General features: G+C 42.0%; 1 protein-coding gene across 2 annotated transcripts in view; it reads left to right on the forward strand.

Moving 5' to 3' along the window:
* The window catches only part of kiaa1549lb (KIAA1549-like b), a 64,245-nt gene extending 51,197 nt beyond the window's left edge, over window positions 1-13,048 (forward strand). Inside the window, exons 12-21 of one of the 2 annotated variants that reach the window (XM_035999416.1) lie at window positions 1,809-1,939; window positions 2,879-3,003; window positions 3,667-3,896; window positions 6,247-6,379; window positions 8,511-8,885; window positions 8,973-9,067; window positions 9,409-9,557; window positions 9,706-9,857; window positions 10,812-10,880; window positions 11,320-11,538. In XM_035999416.1, coding sequence (XP_035855309.1) covers window positions 1,809-1,939; window positions 2,879-3,003; window positions 3,667-3,896; window positions 6,247-6,379; window positions 8,511-8,885; window positions 8,973-9,067; window positions 9,409-9,557; window positions 9,706-9,857; window positions 10,812-10,841 — 1,420 coding nt within the window. In that variant the 3' untranslated portion in view covers window positions 10,842-10,880; window positions 11,320-11,538. Of the gene's footprint in view, window positions 1-1,808; window positions 1,940-2,878; window positions 3,004-3,666; window positions 3,897-6,246; window positions 6,380-8,510; window positions 8,886-8,972; window positions 9,068-9,408; window positions 9,558-9,705; window positions 9,858-10,811; window positions 10,881-11,319 lie in introns of both variants that reach the window. The other variant, XM_031314352.2, reaches the window with a different exon arrangement.
* The last annotated feature ends 4,814 nt before the right edge of the window (window positions 13,049-17,862 follow it).

Below are 17,862 nucleotides of genomic sequence, written 5' to 3' on the forward strand. Positions count from 1 at the left end.
TGTTGCTTCCTCTAACAGATGATAATCATTTGAATGTTCTTAATTCAGAAATATTCTAAGGTTTTTCCTTCAAACGAGACTGAAGGCAAGCATCCTCCCAAAGGATAGTACATTTGCTTACAGTATATGTGTGTTATCTTAACAATTGCACCACTGCTCTGTCAGAAAGCTCCTGGGTCGCATAGAGAGAGGCAGGATGATAAAACACAAAAATCCCTCCAGCCCTATTGTCTGTCCTCATTCTACCCTGATGCTGAGTGATGGGCGGTCATTAACAGAGTTCTGTGTGTGGGCAGGTGAAATTGACCATTTTCCTAATCTGACAGTCAGTAGCGCTGTTTCGAAATGAATTGCCATGTTAACTAATGCTAAATTATTTAATCGAGGAACGCAAAAGGGCATCATTTTTCAAAGCCATGCAGGATTATGAAATCAAATGAAATGTACAGTATGTGACAGAATAGGGAATCTATAGACTGGAGGTCCTGCAGTGATAATTTTGAGACTCCCGAGGCAGCAACCGTTTTTAATTTGTTTTTTTATCAAACTGTTGGTCTAAGGTTCCCTTCTTTTTATGAGATCAAGTCTTAAGCCTTTCATTCCTATTCGGTTTTCAACCAGCCATATGCTATTATCCCAGGATATAACAAGCTTGTTCTTTAATGTCTCTTCTGAAAGTTCCCAGAGATAGTAACATCATAACTGATACCCAAGAGATTAGATGTACTGTGACATAGTATGTAGCCTAGTACATTTTTCAAAAATTTATATAGTTTGTGGAAAAGCAGCTGCCCTGCAAGTGCAACATGATTTTAGCTTTCTACTTGATGCCAAGACCAATAACAGATGATCAAATCTTTCAATCAGGTGCAGGCTCAGAGTTCTTGTTTCCTTAGGACTGAAAGTGCAACCTGTCATTCACCTGTTGTACAGCTGGTTTGAAATGACATCTCTCCCAAAATGCCTGTTGAGACCTGACAGACAAAGAGAAACTTGTGGGATGATGCTGTGGGGTTACATTTTTGTAAATTATTATTTCACTTGAAAAGGATTTAAAAAGGATAACTTATGAATTCATGAATTCAGGGCTAGAATGCTTATGCATGTTGAATACAAACACATTTAAAAACATGCAGGCAGGCATGCTGTACACAACCATGTCTAATTTGCTTCTTCCTCCCTGAAATCCTTTCATTTGTACCAAGGTCACACATCTGTTAGCTTCTAAACACCAACAAAGGATCAAACATACAATCCTCTCAAAAAGCCAATGTAAACGTAATCCGTACACCTCAATTAATTATTACACGTCTTTGACTAAAGCACAGAGCTAGCTCTCTGCAGCACTGCCTCAACAAGAGCAGGGAGGGCAGCCGCTGTTCCTCTGTCTCTCTTTGCTGTTATCATTTTTACCAGACAATAAGGGGATAGACCACGGTGCTTTGATGTCACTGTCAGCCTCGTGGTCCTCTGAGCCACTGCTTGATCAGCTCTAATTCCAACTACAGTACAGCGTTTGAAGCTAGTGAAACAAGAATTGGATAAAGCAATTGTTTGTCCAATTAATAGAAGAACCAGTCTTGCTTCACACTGAACATAAACGCACACACATTTAGAAACCTGCACGTAGTAGAGACACATCCACAGAAAAATATGCAAGTTTATTAATCAAAACATGCAGGTTAATGTACAAAACACAAACACATACGGAGGGGTGAGGTTGTTTAAGGGAGGGATGACATAACCTGGCTGTGAGCCCAGCTTCCGGAGAGCTCACCGCCTTTTCCTGTTGCTATGGTTACTTGCAGCAAGTTGCCGAGTGAGGACGGTTCCGTCATCAGCAACGAATCAGAGAAGCTGCATTCCGGTAGGGGCTTGACAGTGCTGAAAGTCACAGCACAGCAGAAACTGACAAAGGAGGAGAGTCGCAAGAGGGAAGGTGAGAGTCACACACACACACATGCAAATACAAATTATTTATTCTACAGCTCCTTTGCAGACAAGGTCAGGTGTGTCACAAAAATCATTTTTTCCGTTCTCTCCTGCGTGAAACACTCTTCCAGTGTCTGTTTCTCATGCACACAGGTACCATAAGAGGAATCCACTGCCACAGCAGCTTTTTTTTTACAGCCAGAAAGGTAGCCACTCAGCAATAAGCAGTGATGGAACCGATGAATATGCATGAGACACTCTGCTGACATGATACAGTATGTCAGACTAGTGGATGCTGTGACACACTGGCAGAAACACATACACACTCACACATTCACTAATGCAAAACTGAAGAAAGGCCACATGAAGTCACACACCATGTGTTCTTCTAAGAGGCAGAGCAGTTTAAGTAAAAGCCATTCAGACATTGAACAGTTCGCTGTTCTATTCTTGTCCGCTGCTGCTAAATGTTCCACATGTGGTAGGAGTGAGTTAAATTAATCAAATTCATATACCCTGCTTGTAAATTGGATTGAGCTCGCTATATTATGATTTTCTTAATGGGTGGATTTGAATAATTCATCAGCTGAGTTAAGGGAAACTAGAATTGAATCCAGTTTGTCTAATGTCAGATAAGGAATAAAAGTGCAAAGTCAGTTCTTTCATCTATCACAGAGATGCATTGCCACAACCTTTTGAAGCCAACACTATCTTTTGTGATCTGTCGTCTGTTCGTCCACCACTTCATTTGCTGACACAGACGGCGGATGTTTGACGTAATCCCAGTGTCAGCCACAGAGAGACAAGGTGATGAGAGGGGGGGGGGGGCAAGGCAGGCAGAGAGACAAAGAGGGAGTGTGACAGTTTGTTCCCCTTTTGACTGGCAATGTAATGATTAGAGGTATCTGTAGTCTCTTTGTGAGTGAACTCCCTCTCTGTTCTTCAGATCCATATGACACCTCCTCTGGCTCCCTGCAGCTCATTTCCATAAAGCCCACGGCGGCTCAGCCCCACTACACACACCCTGCATCCTCTGACCGCAGCCAGGACTCTGCCATCGTCAATGGAGAGGTGATGCACATGCACACATCCATTCAGAGTTACACAGACTTACTCGAACAACTTTAACGCAGATGCACAGATGTATTAAAGGCCATGAAACGCTGTTTTCTGCCAAAGTTAGAACAGTTTTGGTTATTTCACATACACATACACAAACCCCCTTATTGTCAATGTACATAGGGAAGCCATACATCCCCTGAATGCCCTAGGTTTCTAGTTTGTGTTTGTTGAGTTTCACCAGGCTGTGATTATCCTATAGGTCACAATAGGTCATTGTATACTTAAAAATATGATGATAATAGGATTTTTTTTTTTTTATGTATCCAAGGGTTTTTTCCCCAGAAAATTATATAAGACAACCTCTACAGTAAAGTGGCTGTTATCACTAGATCAAGGAACAACTAGAAACAATTTATGCAAGACACTTTTTGCTTTATTTTTAAGCAATATAATAAACATGAAATGTAATCGATATGTTCTGAATCTTTCTGACTGTGATTATTACATAACAGTTTCATTTTCAGAGCTTCTTATTCCCTCTGATCTTTTAGCCACACATGCCTTTTAGGACAAAGCAGAATCATACCACATGCAGCAAAAACAACCTTGTGTCTGCTTTTCATTCTGATCTCCACATGTGTCTTTGCGTCGGGTGCTTTTTCCTCTTTGCAGGTGAACTTGGCTCTGAAGCAGAAGTCAGACATTGAGCACTACAGGAACAAGCTGAGACTGAAGGCTAAGAGAAAGGGATTTTATGACTTCCCCTCCACAGACGGAAGCAGCAGCGGTCGAGCTGTGGTGCAGAGACAGCGGCACGGCCATGAGAGGGCAGCCGGTGAGCATGGCAGACCACTGGAGCCTGATGATGAGCGAGGTTCCACTTATGTCAAGTCTCACAGGAGGTGAGGGGAGAGTGGAAAAGCAAGTGGAACCTGGGTTTGGCATGAGTGTAAACATAAGGGTGTGAGGATACAGAGATGTTCACAAGTCATTTTTTGGAAGTCCAAGTCGAGTCTCAAGTCTTTGAGCTCGAGTCCAAGTCAAGTCTCAAGTCTCTGGCCATCTGATCTGTCCCTAACACTGTATTGTTAAATCTTATGAATTCAAAGCATGTCCTATAGCTACCATCCATACAGTACAGTATTAAAATCAGTTGTAGGATAACTTTATGGGGTCTACTTAACACATCCCTCTAGCCCTCAGACCTGGTGAAATATTAACCTAAGGCTGTCACATCATATGGATACAACTATAAAGATACAATGTGCCTGTTCCCAGCATTAGCACAACACTTTGCGATGGTTAGCTTGTTACCTGTGGTGATATATGTTAAATATAACGTCTCTTTCACTCAAAAAAATGTCTAATCTCGAAGTGGAAATCAAGAGAATAGTGACAGCGCCACACCAGTTAAAGAACAACATGCATCTCAGTGTCAGTCCAAATTACGCACAATAAGCAGTTTGAACTCACTGATGTAATACCATTTAATTTCTAAGTGTTAGTACGCTCAGTGAAACTGAGTCCAGTGCGAGGGAGACCCGACTCAGAGGAGGAGAGGTTAGTGAGGCCAGTGTCTCCACGGCAGGTGACATGCATGGATGGATCCGTGCGTCCCGCCTCCTGTGCGCCATGGATGTCTGAGCCTCAGCAACTACTAACTATAAAGATACAATTTGCCTGTTCCTAGAATTAGCACAACACTTTGCGATGGTTAGCTTGTTACCTATGACGGTATATGCTAAATGTAACGTCTCTTTCACATTAGCGTGTGAGTGACTGACCTATTTGGGTGCTTTTTGAGCTGCCTGATGAAGTTCGACGTTGTTGATCCGGCATCATTTATCTTGGTGCCACACACCTTGCATGTAGCTGTTCGCTTACTGCCACTGTTTACCAAGTTATTGAAAGCAAAACTAATGACAACAGGCACAACTCCAGGAGGACTTGGTGTCGCCATCGTCAATGTATTTTTTTTTTTTTTTATGTGAGTGCGCGCATATAAGGCATAATGCATGCGGTACGTTGCACATTATGGCAAAGGGCAGGGGACATGAGGCTCATCATACGTTTCCCCAACATATATGCGCCAATAAAAGAAAATAGAAATACATGAATAAATTTAGATTTAAAAAGCAATAATTGCATGAAAACATGTCGAGTCGCAAGTCAAATCTGAAGTCTTTTGGGTCGAGTCCGAGTCAAGTCTGAAGTCAGCTGTTTGTGCAACTTAAGTGCGACTGGAGTCCGAGTCTCAGACTCGAGTCCCCATCTCTGTTAGGATACAATTCGAGCAGTCACAAAGTGCTGCAGGTGACATGGCAGTTCAAATGTGGATTGGGTTTCTAACCATGTTGCTAATTGGCTTATAGATAATTAAAACTGTCTACTCTAATGTTTTCATTATCCTGTCAGCAGTCAGCAGTGAGACACCCATCAAGCCTGTCTGATTAGTTTGATCCAAGTCCTGAGCTTCCACAATAGAGATAAGAGGATTGGCAGGGCGTCGGACAGGACACTATGCTGCTTCTGTCCTGCTTCTGCTTTACAGATGCACATAAAGATGGACAGAGTCTTTGGTTATTACAAACTCAGAGCAACACATAAGAGTAAAATGTAGCCACACTACTGTAGCTCCCTTCAGAGCGGAAAGTAACATTTTAATTTTGGCTTGTGTGTTGACTTAGCAAAGGGTTGAATAGCTATTTTTATATCCCACAATGGTGAGCAAGATAAGGATTTTATCAGCTTTTTACTGTCAAAATTAGTGCGTGGCTGATCACTTACACCAACACCATGCGTTGTCTAACTAAAGTGATCATTTCAAAGCAGGTTTGCTGATATGCATCTGGTCCTTGATGTCATTGATTGTACGTTGTTGTTTTGTTCAACAAATTTCTTTTTTCTTTATCAGTATTGCGTTTGCTGTGCAACACCTCAAGGATATCCTCATACCTGGCATATGGCACAACAATATTATTTAAACTGTAGATTCAGCTCTTTTACTTGATGTCCTTATGAGCTGTCCTAACATACTGTATGCATTTGGTTTTGCATCACAACTTTATGTACCTTTTTTTGAAAGGGAATCCGATACATTCAGATACATACCCTTCCACTCCCCACCTGCCGTTCAGTGGCAGACACTCTGAAACCATGGCTGAAAAGTAAGAAAGCTGAATTGACAGGATTTCTATGAATAATACCCCATGTATGATTTGTACTTAATCCACCTTTTACTCCAATTGACAGGCACTCGCAGGTAGGGCAGACGGCCTATCGCAGCAGACAGAGTCTGAGCAGTCCCAGTCCTGGAGGAACAGAGATGGACATGCTTGTTATGAGGGAGAGACCGAGGAGAGGCATCCCCAACAGCGGCTATGATGTGAGTCACACCACCAAGTGACTCTGTCTGCCGACAAGATGCAGTTAAACTTGCCAAAGGAATTTATGTTTACCATTTTAAAAACATCACCAACACAAAGTAAGTGTTGTTACTTTTTAAATAATATTAGGTAAACCTTTAACTTATCAGGTAATAATTGCGTACTAATTAAATACGAATATGTGTTCATTTATATGCTTATATGCTTGTCACCAAATTCAGATGTTAATAAAAAAAACTACTGTTTTCAATCTAGTAAGATGGAATGTAAAAATAGACAATATTATCAATCAGAGCTTGTCGGTGCTAAATCTGTGCCTTATGCCCATATTTAAGGCACTGTGCAGCCGCTGAGCTAAAAATCAGACATATTCTACTCAGGTGTGGTTTCAAGTATGCCACAGCAAGCGAGGGAAGGGAAGTGGTTCATTAATAATTAAGAGTTAAGATTTATAAGGTCCTGTCGTTTTGATTTGTAATGCGTCTCAGGATGGCTGGTTTATGCCTCCACTCTTTTATTGTTCCATTATGGCTCTGTGTAGGGCTCTTTCTGTCATGAAGTCAGAATACTAGTATGTGAGTTTCCGAGAGTAATCGAGCAGACCATTCCTAAAAAGTATTTTCATTCTGAGCTGTCCTTTTGTAAAAAAAATATGAGCAGCGATAGACATATTTCACTGAACTGCTATTGACCTGCCAGCCATTTTGACCAGTCACAGCAGGAAAAACACAGGTGTAACTGGCTCTGGTATTGGCTCACTGGCATGGCTTACTGGGATGCTTAGATGGTAAATAAACAAGGTATTATATGGGCCTGTGCTTTTCCTACTATTGCAAGTCAAATGTATGCTAATTGTGCCTTTGATTTAGATATATCAGACTCTTAGGACGACAGGGAGGTGCCATGAGCAAAATGCCACATCTTAACATGACAAACAGAATTCAATAACACAGAAGACTATTGACAAGATTTACAAAGATTATCCAGACTAATAGTAGTTCTTTGATTCTGGCCACCCATTATCTTGGTCAGCTTGTATTTTCTGTGGTTAAACTCTTTGTAGCCAACTGTTCAGCTCTGTTAGAAATATAGCACAATAGCCAGTAGAAGCTTCATGGTCCTTTTCAGAACTCTTTGCCCTCTTCATTACAATGGGACTAGTGTGGCTGCAGGCCCCATAACTGCAGATGCGAGCCTCTGCCATTCCGTGTTGCAGGGAGGGCTGATTTACGAGGTGCACCACGCTAGGTCTCCTATGGCTACCCTCTATTCGCACAGGAAGTAGGGCAGCCTCTACTGGTATTCATTTATCACTGAATATAATGACTGGATAGATTGAAACAGGTGCTGGGAGATGGAGAAAGAGTACAGGATATGAAAAGATGGAGAAACTTTAAAAAATGTGAGGAAGAGGGTGTAAAAGATTGAGTGAGGTAGCAGGTAAATAATTAAGATGCAATGAATATACATGGGAGACAGGATGATAAATATACCATGTATACTGTAGTGTAGAAAAGAAAATAGAAACAGAGAGGGAAGATACAGAATAGCATTAGCACACATACAATAGACCTCCAGCAACTACTTACGTATTGTTGGATTGCTTGTAAGTATAGAAAAGTGTAGGTTAGCACGCACTGAAACAAACTAACTGGTTCTGCTGGCTGAACCTCCTCTGACCATGCAGTAACACAGCTGGATCAAACTCTTCCAGTTGACTTGTCTCAAAACATGTGCGTAACATTAAACAGTCTCATCCAGCTCAGTCAGCACCCTGTCAACAACCCACTGAGACAATGACAGGAGACATTATAGAACTTGCAACTAACTTCATTTAGGAGAGATTTCATTTTCTAATATTTGATCCAGGTATAAAACAGAATGTGCCTCCCCATGTGGCTGCTGCTACAGATTTACCCACTCAAGCAGCACCATAAAACTATTACTTAAAATTGTGCCCAATTTTCTGTATGTATGAAAGATTCCATGTTGTATGTACTGTAACTGTGTTTGCTTCTCAATCAGATCCCGTGTACATTGTGTTATGAAATAGCTTATACTGTTTTTTTGTATTGTATGTTTTGAGTCTCAATTCATATTCTCTTGTAAATGTGTTTGTATATGTTTTAGACTGAGCCTGAGTTGATTGAGGAGACGAATGTTGACCGCCTTATGGGCCCACGGGAATACATGTATGGCCGGGGCTTGAAAGGCCACTCGGAGACATCCACTCTGAGCTCGCAGCCGTCCATTGATGAAGTGCGACAGCAGATGCACCTGTTGCTGGAGGAAGCGTTCAGTCTGGCTTCAGGGGGGCAGTCCACATCCGGAAGGCACTCCCGTCACCACCACCCACCTTCTGACCAGTACAGCCCCGCGCCGCCTCCCCTTCCCTACGCCGACGTGGTGACCAGCGCCCCTGGTACAATGAGCTGTGGACGGGGAGGCCTGCAGTGGGTACCATCCTATGGTGCAGAAATGTATCAGTGCAGCCTGCCCAAACCGGTAAGTGTGATGAGATTATTTCCCCTCTCTTAAGAACTGTGTTAGATAGTTTATGTAACCTTAAATGCCTTTCACTATCTGTTTAAGGCCTTTCGCTTCACCCAGCTTCCTGAGATGGCCATGGGCTCTCCTCCCCCTTTACCACCTCGCACTGGACCTCCTTCTGGGACCTCCTTAAGACGGTAAGGCTAAATCAGTCTCACATATGCACACACACTGACACAGATGTAGGCAGACACAGACATACTGTCTTTAGCATGCTAAAGCCCATCAGATATTCCAAATTTATTAACATTCAAATTTGTGTTCAGGGACATCTTAGATATTCACCAGGTAATGTGCTGTGGCTAGGGTGATTTAAGGCCTTGCTTAAATTTGAATATTGAACTAGTGCATTGAGAGACGGCAAGAATGTTAATAAGGTACTCACTTTTCCACATGGAGTGTGTCTGCCATCTAGTGGTACTGACAAAATATTTCAGTAACTCCACGTTCATGTCTCTGCAATCTCTGTCCAATTTAGTTCCACTTCTGACTTGGGGCCTACGGGAAGGAGCTCAGAGACATCTGTCACTGAAATGCAGAGTCAACATGACAACAACCCATATGGGCCAACAACTAGAGCAGCACTTCCATCTATCACTGCAGAGCAGCCTGTGTCCAACTACTCAGGTAAGCATACAGTATGAGGAGATGACTTTGCATTTTAAAAGAAACACATAATGTGCTTTGCTTCCATGCCAAAATAATTTTTTCAAATATAGTAATACATCCCCCTGAAATACATTCATCAGTGAACATCAGCCTCTCTCCTCTGTAGGAAACCCAATAACAGCAGTCTACGCCATCCCAGCCACCAGGCCCGGCTACTCAGAATACTTTGTCTCCACACCAACCACCTCCTACCACAGTCCCTCCTGGATGTCCTATCCACCTGAACCTGAAGATGTGCTGCCGCAGTGGGCAGACTCTGTAAGAAAGCCTATTTTGCTTGCTAAGGAAGCACCCAATCAATCCTACAAAAAAATAAATACATCATTAACTGAAAGATGAGCAATTTATAGAGGTAGGGTAACGTGACAAGATGTCTTGATTAAATCAAGACAGTCCCAGTTTTCAAGCATTTGTCCAAGTGCACCAACAGATATTTGTCCTAATAACTTTTAATTTTCCGAAAATAAACTATTCTAAGTGACTATTGTGAAATTTCTTGCGAAAGTAAGGCTATATCCTGAGCATGAACGGGTTCGAAAAGAAAATAAGCTCTTTGTTTTTCTCTCTTGTTAGTGCAGTAGCACGTTTAGACTCAATCAGTAAGTGTTGTTATTTTGGACTCTTGCAGAGACAACAGAAAGCCAGTTGATTTTATTTATTTAATTTAATTTAATTCTATACTTTTTAATTTAATAATTTAATACAATCTAATAAAACTGTAAAAAAATATATAAAGTTATTGTGATTGTTGTTGGGTGCTATTGAAATGCCCCACCCTCACCTCCTGGTTGTCAGGATGTTTTCTCCATGACTTCTCGTCACCCTACTGAGCCAGAAAGTAAGCTGCATCACTGCAACAGCTAGGTCTAAAAAAAAGGAATAAACACTCAGAAACATATATGTCATGTGTAGGTGAGATTGCCTCTCTGTATTAAAACATTGTCTTTTGCAGACCATCTCACTATGGCACTGACATATTCCTATCTACCCTTGAAAGGGACCGGGTCTCATTAAACAACAAACCTCCTACCTCCTCCTCCGCTTTTTTTTATTAAAATAAGACGGGTTCCATCCGTTCTGTCGGACCTGTTATAATCCATGTTACCCTCCCTCTCCTGCACAGGAGTTTCCTTGTTTGTATGGAATGTTCTATTTTTTCCCTGTCTGTTTGCCTGTTTCAACCAGATGCCTTCACGCAGTGTCTTTTTGCAGAACCAGTGTCAATTAGAAACCATTTGCTGATCTGAATTTATGGCTGACGTTGGACAACAAAATACCGGGGTAGTTGAGCACATTTCCTAAATGAACACCTATTTTACTTTTTACTTTTTTTCTTTCTTGTGGTGTAAATCTGACACTTGAAGATTTTGTATCAACATTCAAAAGTAGTCCATTTTGGAGTTCAAACACTGTTTGAACCAAAGTCCATTTCAGTATCATACACTCGCACAGTAGATCTCCACACTCATTACTTTCCCTGTTATTTTGGTTCATTTAAAATGATTTTTCCCAGATAGAATTGTCTATATGTTCCCTTATCACCCATTTAATTATTTCTGAAATAGTGGTGCAAAATAAAAAATGTTCACTCAGCAAAAAAAAAAAAAAACTATCACAAATACTCTATCCTTCTAATTATTTAATTGGCTGCCATTTGTTTCGTGGGTAGTAATAATACAAAGTCACTGTATTACTGATTCATGTCTACCCTGTTTTCCAGGTGCCCCTGCCTGGGTACGTAGAGGCTTTTCCTCACCCTCGCTACCCACAGGGGAGCCCCACCAGGCTGCCCCTGCAATATAACAAGGCACTGGAGCAGCCACCCACTGCCCGTAGCACAGCATCCCACCAAAGCCTGCACCAGGTGGTGAAGGACATGGACAGCATGCCCCTGAGCAGCCTCTCCACCTCTGCACTCGTGCAGGCTATCCGGCAGGAGGTGGCTAAGCTGGCGAAGAAGCAAAATGATGTGTTTGAGTTCTAGTTTTAATTCTGTCCCCTTGTGTGCAGAAGATGGTTAACTGTGCATTAGTTTTCAACAGAGGCACGCAAAGGCGGTGCTCCTTCAGACTGATTTTTGATGTTTGTACTGTTAAATGGACTTTACCCACTGATTACCCACTGATTGATTTCTTTTCACACACTGGTGTTTTGCAGTTCCTGATTTGAAGGAGCAGAAAACATTATGTTTTATTTTTATTTTGATGATGTCCCAAGTAACGACATGCATCTCTTCTTTGTAGATATGTCAATAGGATACGCTAAATATGGAAAATAACATTTTTTCCAGGATTAGACATTTTTTTGTGAATCACAATCAATTGAGAAGACCGTACTGAGAGGGCCGAATACTTCCTGTCAGATGGTGTAAGTATAAACCACAGTGTATATGAGCATGTACAGTATTAGGACATCATATATCTTATCTCCTTTTATAGACTATCATCTTCAAAAAGATTAATATCAGTTCATTCAAGCATCCATACCACATCAAACTTCTTCAGTTTATTTTCATATCACATACCATGACAGTAACAACAGACACTGACTGTCCTTGGTTGTCTAATGATTTTGAGAGATTTAAAGTAGTTCCTGTTAATTAACAAATTGACTAAATACAGTATCTTAAGTTGCATCTATGATGATGCGACACATAGATGGATATGTTTGCCTTTATGTATTTGAAATAGAGGGAAGCCTTTCCCAATTTGTTTGGGTGTGCGTTGACTGGGTTGACATGGAATGAATACTTAAAAATGAACTTAGACTTAACTATATGTTTCTCTTTTCTTGAGGAGAACAACAAAAACACTTTGGCTTTCAAAAACCCAAATGAAAAAGTTAATTAATATTAGCACAGCAGTTTTATAACTAGCCCAGTGGTTTTAAGATGTACAGATGATTCAATGCACATACAGCCTCAACACATTTGTCACAAAACAATTCTCTTTGCTGCTGGGAGTAGTGCCAAAGTTTCTTGTAAAGTTAAACCATAAACAAGGTGAGTCTATCGTTTTTTTTTAACAGTCTTAAGACCATGGTCTCAGTGGGTGCATTTGATGAATAAAATACAATGTTCATGTAAACTATTAACCTAATGGGAGGTTCTACATCAGTACTCCTGTTCTGAGAACTTCATTGTGAAGCATGAATGCGCCCTAGAATTCATCCAGTTTATAAGGTGCACACAAAAAGCAAATTATTGCAAATTTGTTGAAAAAATGCTTTTACAGATTAGTCATCAATCTCAATTATGTTTTAAATCAACCACGCAGAACATAAGAGCATAGCAGAGCATCATAACAAGTTTCCACCTACAGGTCACATAAAAACATTATAAATATCAACATGTAAGAAGAGGTAAATTTAGATTAAACATAGGAGTACAAACATGAATAAAAGCCACTAATTAAGGATTAGGACCCAGACATCAAATGTGATGTAAAGTACAAAGTAAACAAATGACCAAGTCTTCCAATAGCTCCTGGAATCAAGGAGACGCTTGCTTTCCAGTATTATCCCAGCAGCGACAAGAAAGAAGGAGGTCAACTCGTTGTTTAGTGGAAGACTAGGATCCAACTAACCTTTTTGGTGACATGCTTCAATTAATATCTTGATGCTGCACTTATTTACGGTAATATCTAAGTCACCTAATTGGCCATCTTAATCAGCTTTTTCACCCGATTTTATTTTCTGTTTTTGAAAACAGATTCAAGCCACCATACCAGGGCATTGCACACAACTTTAATCTATTCAATAAAACTCCCATTAAAAACAAAAGTCAATAAATCACTGCACACATGAAAGGGATTTATCTTTCTCGGAAAAATACTCATACTCATATTTCACTGTGGCATAAAAGCCTTCAATAGGTTATGATGAATTCTTAATTTGGAATTGCTGTCTTGGGAATGGAAAGCGGGACTTTTACTATATTATTGCAAATCACATGGAATGCTTTGCTGATTATTATTATCAATGCCGTCATACGACATATGGCAGATATGACATAAGAAAGACAGTGAAAATGCCTTTAAATCACGTTTCCTTTCGTAGAACAGCATTGCTATTACAGCAGGCCTGGATGAATTTAGCCTTTTTGCATTACGACTTTTGAACAAACCCTACGCCTCTTCCAAGAAATGTTCTTTTATACTCATGCCTGTTGGTGTCTAAGTAGGTATAATGAAATACTGTATGTCTTAAACTCAACAAGAACTTTGTTGTTGCTTGTTTTCCCAATATTCCTTTTACCCATTATTCAGAGGAGCACTTAATGTCTTAAGAACTGTACTAAATACAGTGGAACCATTTTTGTGTACCAAAAGTGAACACCTTTCCACATTCTCATGCTGGATAACTGAGAAAACTAACAATATTAAATAAAAGGGTTTTGGTTGATTTATTGGTTTAGAAAAATTATGAGTATTTATTCTATAAAATTAAACGTGAAGTGAGCTAAACCTATTAAAAATCTATGTCTTTTTGTCTTCCTGACTGGTTTCTCATTTCGTTTTTTTCATCTGCTTGATCTTGTTATATTTGATGTAACTCAAGAGATTGATTTGACAGAGAGACCGTGAGGCAGATGGAGAATGAAAGACATTTTAGCCTACATGATTAAAATTAAATAAAAGATTTTATTAGAAGAATCAATCATCAATCTGTGTCTTTAATATCTCTTTTACTTTCTGCATGTCATTTTTCCTGATGAGCAATATCAAAAGAGTTGAAGCAATTGCTGCACTGATGCTCCACTTCTAGTCTTCCCTGGTATTTAAGTATGCTCCTTTTTTAAAAATCATTTTAGACCTAATTAGTAGTAGGTGTGATTATTATTACCACCTATTTACACCACAGGGACTTCAAAGTGTCCTTTGTATCACAATGCATAACATTAAAAGCTCACAGATTGCTAACCTGCTCCAGGAGGCAGAGTAATGATTGAAGGTGAAGGTATTCAGAGGTTGGAATGGTTGTGTACTGCAAATGACAGTCAGCCATGATGCTAGTACTTTAACCGTTTGCTGGTGATGCTACACCAAAAAAAAAAAAATTTTGATCACTCAGGGCATTTTTCTTAGCTTTTGGTTCAAAATAAAAAATAGGTCAAGTCTTAACACATTCATACATACTGTGACAGCTCTCATCTCGTAGACTGGAGGTGGGCTGTTTCTCATAATGTCATGACAATTCTGATCCTGTTGCCTTTTTACCCTCATGAATTTTCACTTTCCAGGAACACAGGCCTGGTTCTTTCAAATTATTTCTGTGTTCCCAGGAAACCACTTCTGGGCTTGCATGCCCTCTCACTCCTACCTAACACTCTGTCCTGGGCACGCCTGTCACGATGCACTATTTGTTTGAACTGATTCCATTCAACCTCTCAAAGTTACACAGGTCCAACTTGGTCCTGATCCTCTGGTTCTTTATCAGCTCAGCAGGTGTGGCTCCAGTGGTGGTCTAGGAGGTTGACCACTATTTCAGCAGACACCTTGACAGCTTTGTTTCAAGGCTCCCCTCTGTGATTTTCCAGATGCCACCCTTGAACACCTGCACTGAACGCTTAGCGCAGCTATTAGATGATGGATGGTGTTGTGCAGTTGTTACGTGCTTGATGTCATTCTATTTTATAAAGTGTTCGAAGTCTGCACTCACTAGGCACACAATTTTTCTACTGTCATGGATGAAGTCATAGCCTGCATTGGGTGAGCTTCAAACTACTTAGAGTAAGCATCTATGACAATCACAAACATCTTCCTCAATACAGGCCCCACACAATGTTGTGATGCTTCTGCTGGAATGGCTTTTGATTGGCTTGGCATGTATGTAATGTCAGACTGCAGACTCTAAATCTGCATCCATTTTTCACACCACACCCGCGGGCCACTGCCTGCATCCTTCATCTTTCCGACCTGCTCAATGGATATAGCCCAATCAGATTCCTCAGATCATCAAGATTGTGTCTCCTGAATGGACCTAGAATTATAAACTAAATCAGGTGAAGGTGCAGTTGGTCACTATGGTGCTGTTCTCTAGAACAAATGCCTGATGACCTGAGATCTGTTGCAACTGTATCTTCTTTTGAAAAACAACTTTCTCTCAAGCTTTTGGTAGTTAGTGTGTGCCTTTGTGTGTGCCTGTTGTAGTCCATGTGTGAGCGCAATATTAGGAATAAGACAGGTATGGTTGGCTGAAAGGTTATTTTTAATTATGTGGAGTTGTAGATGTGTTTTCTATCTAATTTGTTTGTTTTTGTTTTTACTGTAAAGCACCCTGTAAAAAATGTGCTATACAAACACAATTGCGGACTCTGGATGAGAGCAGACTGTTGGGGACTTTGCATTGCTCAAGCCACACAGAATGACGTTCATACAGGTAAATACAACAAACTCACTTTAATGGTGGTAACTCTGTCTCACAAGAAGAACGTCAACATTGCTAGGCAACGTGACGATGTGTGTGTGCACACACCGTACGTTATGCAAAAACTGTCATTTTTGTTTAATAATTTTTTTTTTTAAGATTTTCACCCTTTATTTGAGAGGACAGCTGAAGGGAGAGAGGGGGGATGACATGCAGCAAAGGGCTGCAGGTTGGAATCGAACTCTGGGCCACTGCAGTAAGGACTAAGCCTTTGTACATGGGGCGCACGTTCAATCAGGTGAGCTACCAGGGCCTTCCCCTTAGATTTGTCTTCTTCAAAATGCACAGTAACATTTTTACTGACCTTCTTTGAACTTTTATCTAAATTGGCTACAAAAAAACGAAAAAACGAGGTAGAGATGATGTGACCCTGCCCGGAGGAAGCCCGGGGCCCCCGTCTGGAGCCAGGCCCAGATGGAGGGCCCGTCAGCGAGCGCCTGGTGGCCGGGTTTGCCACGGAGCCCGGCCGGGCACAGCCCGAAAAAGCTACGTGGCACCTCTCTCTCCAACCCATGGGCCCACCACCTGTGGGAGGAACCGCTGGGGTCGGGTGCGCTGCCACATGGGTGGCAGTGAAGGTCAGGGGCCTCGACGGACCAGACCCGGGCAGCAGACGCTGGCTCTGGGGACGTGGAACGTCACCTCTCTGTGGGGGAAGGAGCCGGAACTTGTGCGGGAGGTGGAGCGCTACCAGTTGGATCTGGTGGGGCTTACCTCTACGCACAGTCTCGGTTCTGGAACCATACTCCTGGATAGGGGTTGGACTCTTTTCTTCTCCGGAGTTGCCCAGGGTGTGAGGCGCCGGGCGGGTGTGGGGATACTCACAAGCTCCCGGCTGAGCGCCGCTACGTTGGAGTTTACCCCGGTGGACGAGAGGGTCGCCTCCCTACGCCTGCGGGTTGTGGGGGGGAAAACTCTGACTGTTGTTTGTGCGTATGCACCAAACAAGAGCTCGGAGTATTCGGCCTTCTTGGAGACCTTGAATGGAGTCCTGTATGGGGCTCCAGTGGGGGACTCCATAGTTCTGCTGGGGGACTTCAACGCGCACGTGGGCAATGATGGAGACACATGGAGAGGCGTGATTGGGAGGAACGGCCTCCCTGATCTAAACCAGAGTGGTTGTTTGTTGTTGGACTTCTGTGCTAGTCATGGATTGTCTATAACGAACACCATGTTCGAACATAAGGATGCTCATAAGTGTACTTGGTACCAGAGCACCCTAGGCCAAAGGTCAATGATCGATTTTATAATCGTTTCATCTGATCTGAGGCCGTATGTTTTGGACGAGAAGAAGTTTTGGTGAAGAGAGGGGCAGAGCTGTCAACTGATCACCATCTGGTGGTGAGTTGGGTCAGAGGGTGGGGGAAGATTCTGGACAGACCTGGTAAGCCCAAACGGGTAGTGCGGGTGAATTGGGAACGTCTGGAGAAGGCCCCTGTCCGACAGACTTTCAACTCACACCTCCGGCGGAACTTTTCGTGCATCCCTGTGGAGGCTGGGGGCATTGAACCCGAGTGGACAATGTTCAAAGTTTCCATTGCTGAAGCTGCGGCGGGGAGCTGTGGTCTTAGGGTCTTAGGTGCCTCAAGGGGCGGTAACCCACAAACACCGTGGTGGACACCGGTGGGCAGGGAAGCCGTCCGACTGAAGAAGAAGTCTTTCCGGGATATGTTATCCCAGAGGACTCCGGAGGCAGTTGCAAGGTACCGAAGGGCCCGAAGGGCTGCAGCCTCTGCCGTGAAAGAGGCAAAGCAGCGGGTGTGGGAGAAGTTCGGAGAAGACATGGAGAAGGACTTTCGGTCAGCACCAAGGTGCTTCTGGAAAACCGTTCGCCACC

This window comes from Sander lucioperca, chromosome 3, assembly GCF_008315115.2.
Source record: "Sander lucioperca isolate FBNREF2018 chromosome 3, SLUC_FBN_1.2, whole genome shotgun sequence".
Classification (NCBI taxonomy): domain Eukaryota; kingdom Metazoa; phylum Chordata; class Actinopteri; order Perciformes; family Percidae; genus Sander; species Sander lucioperca.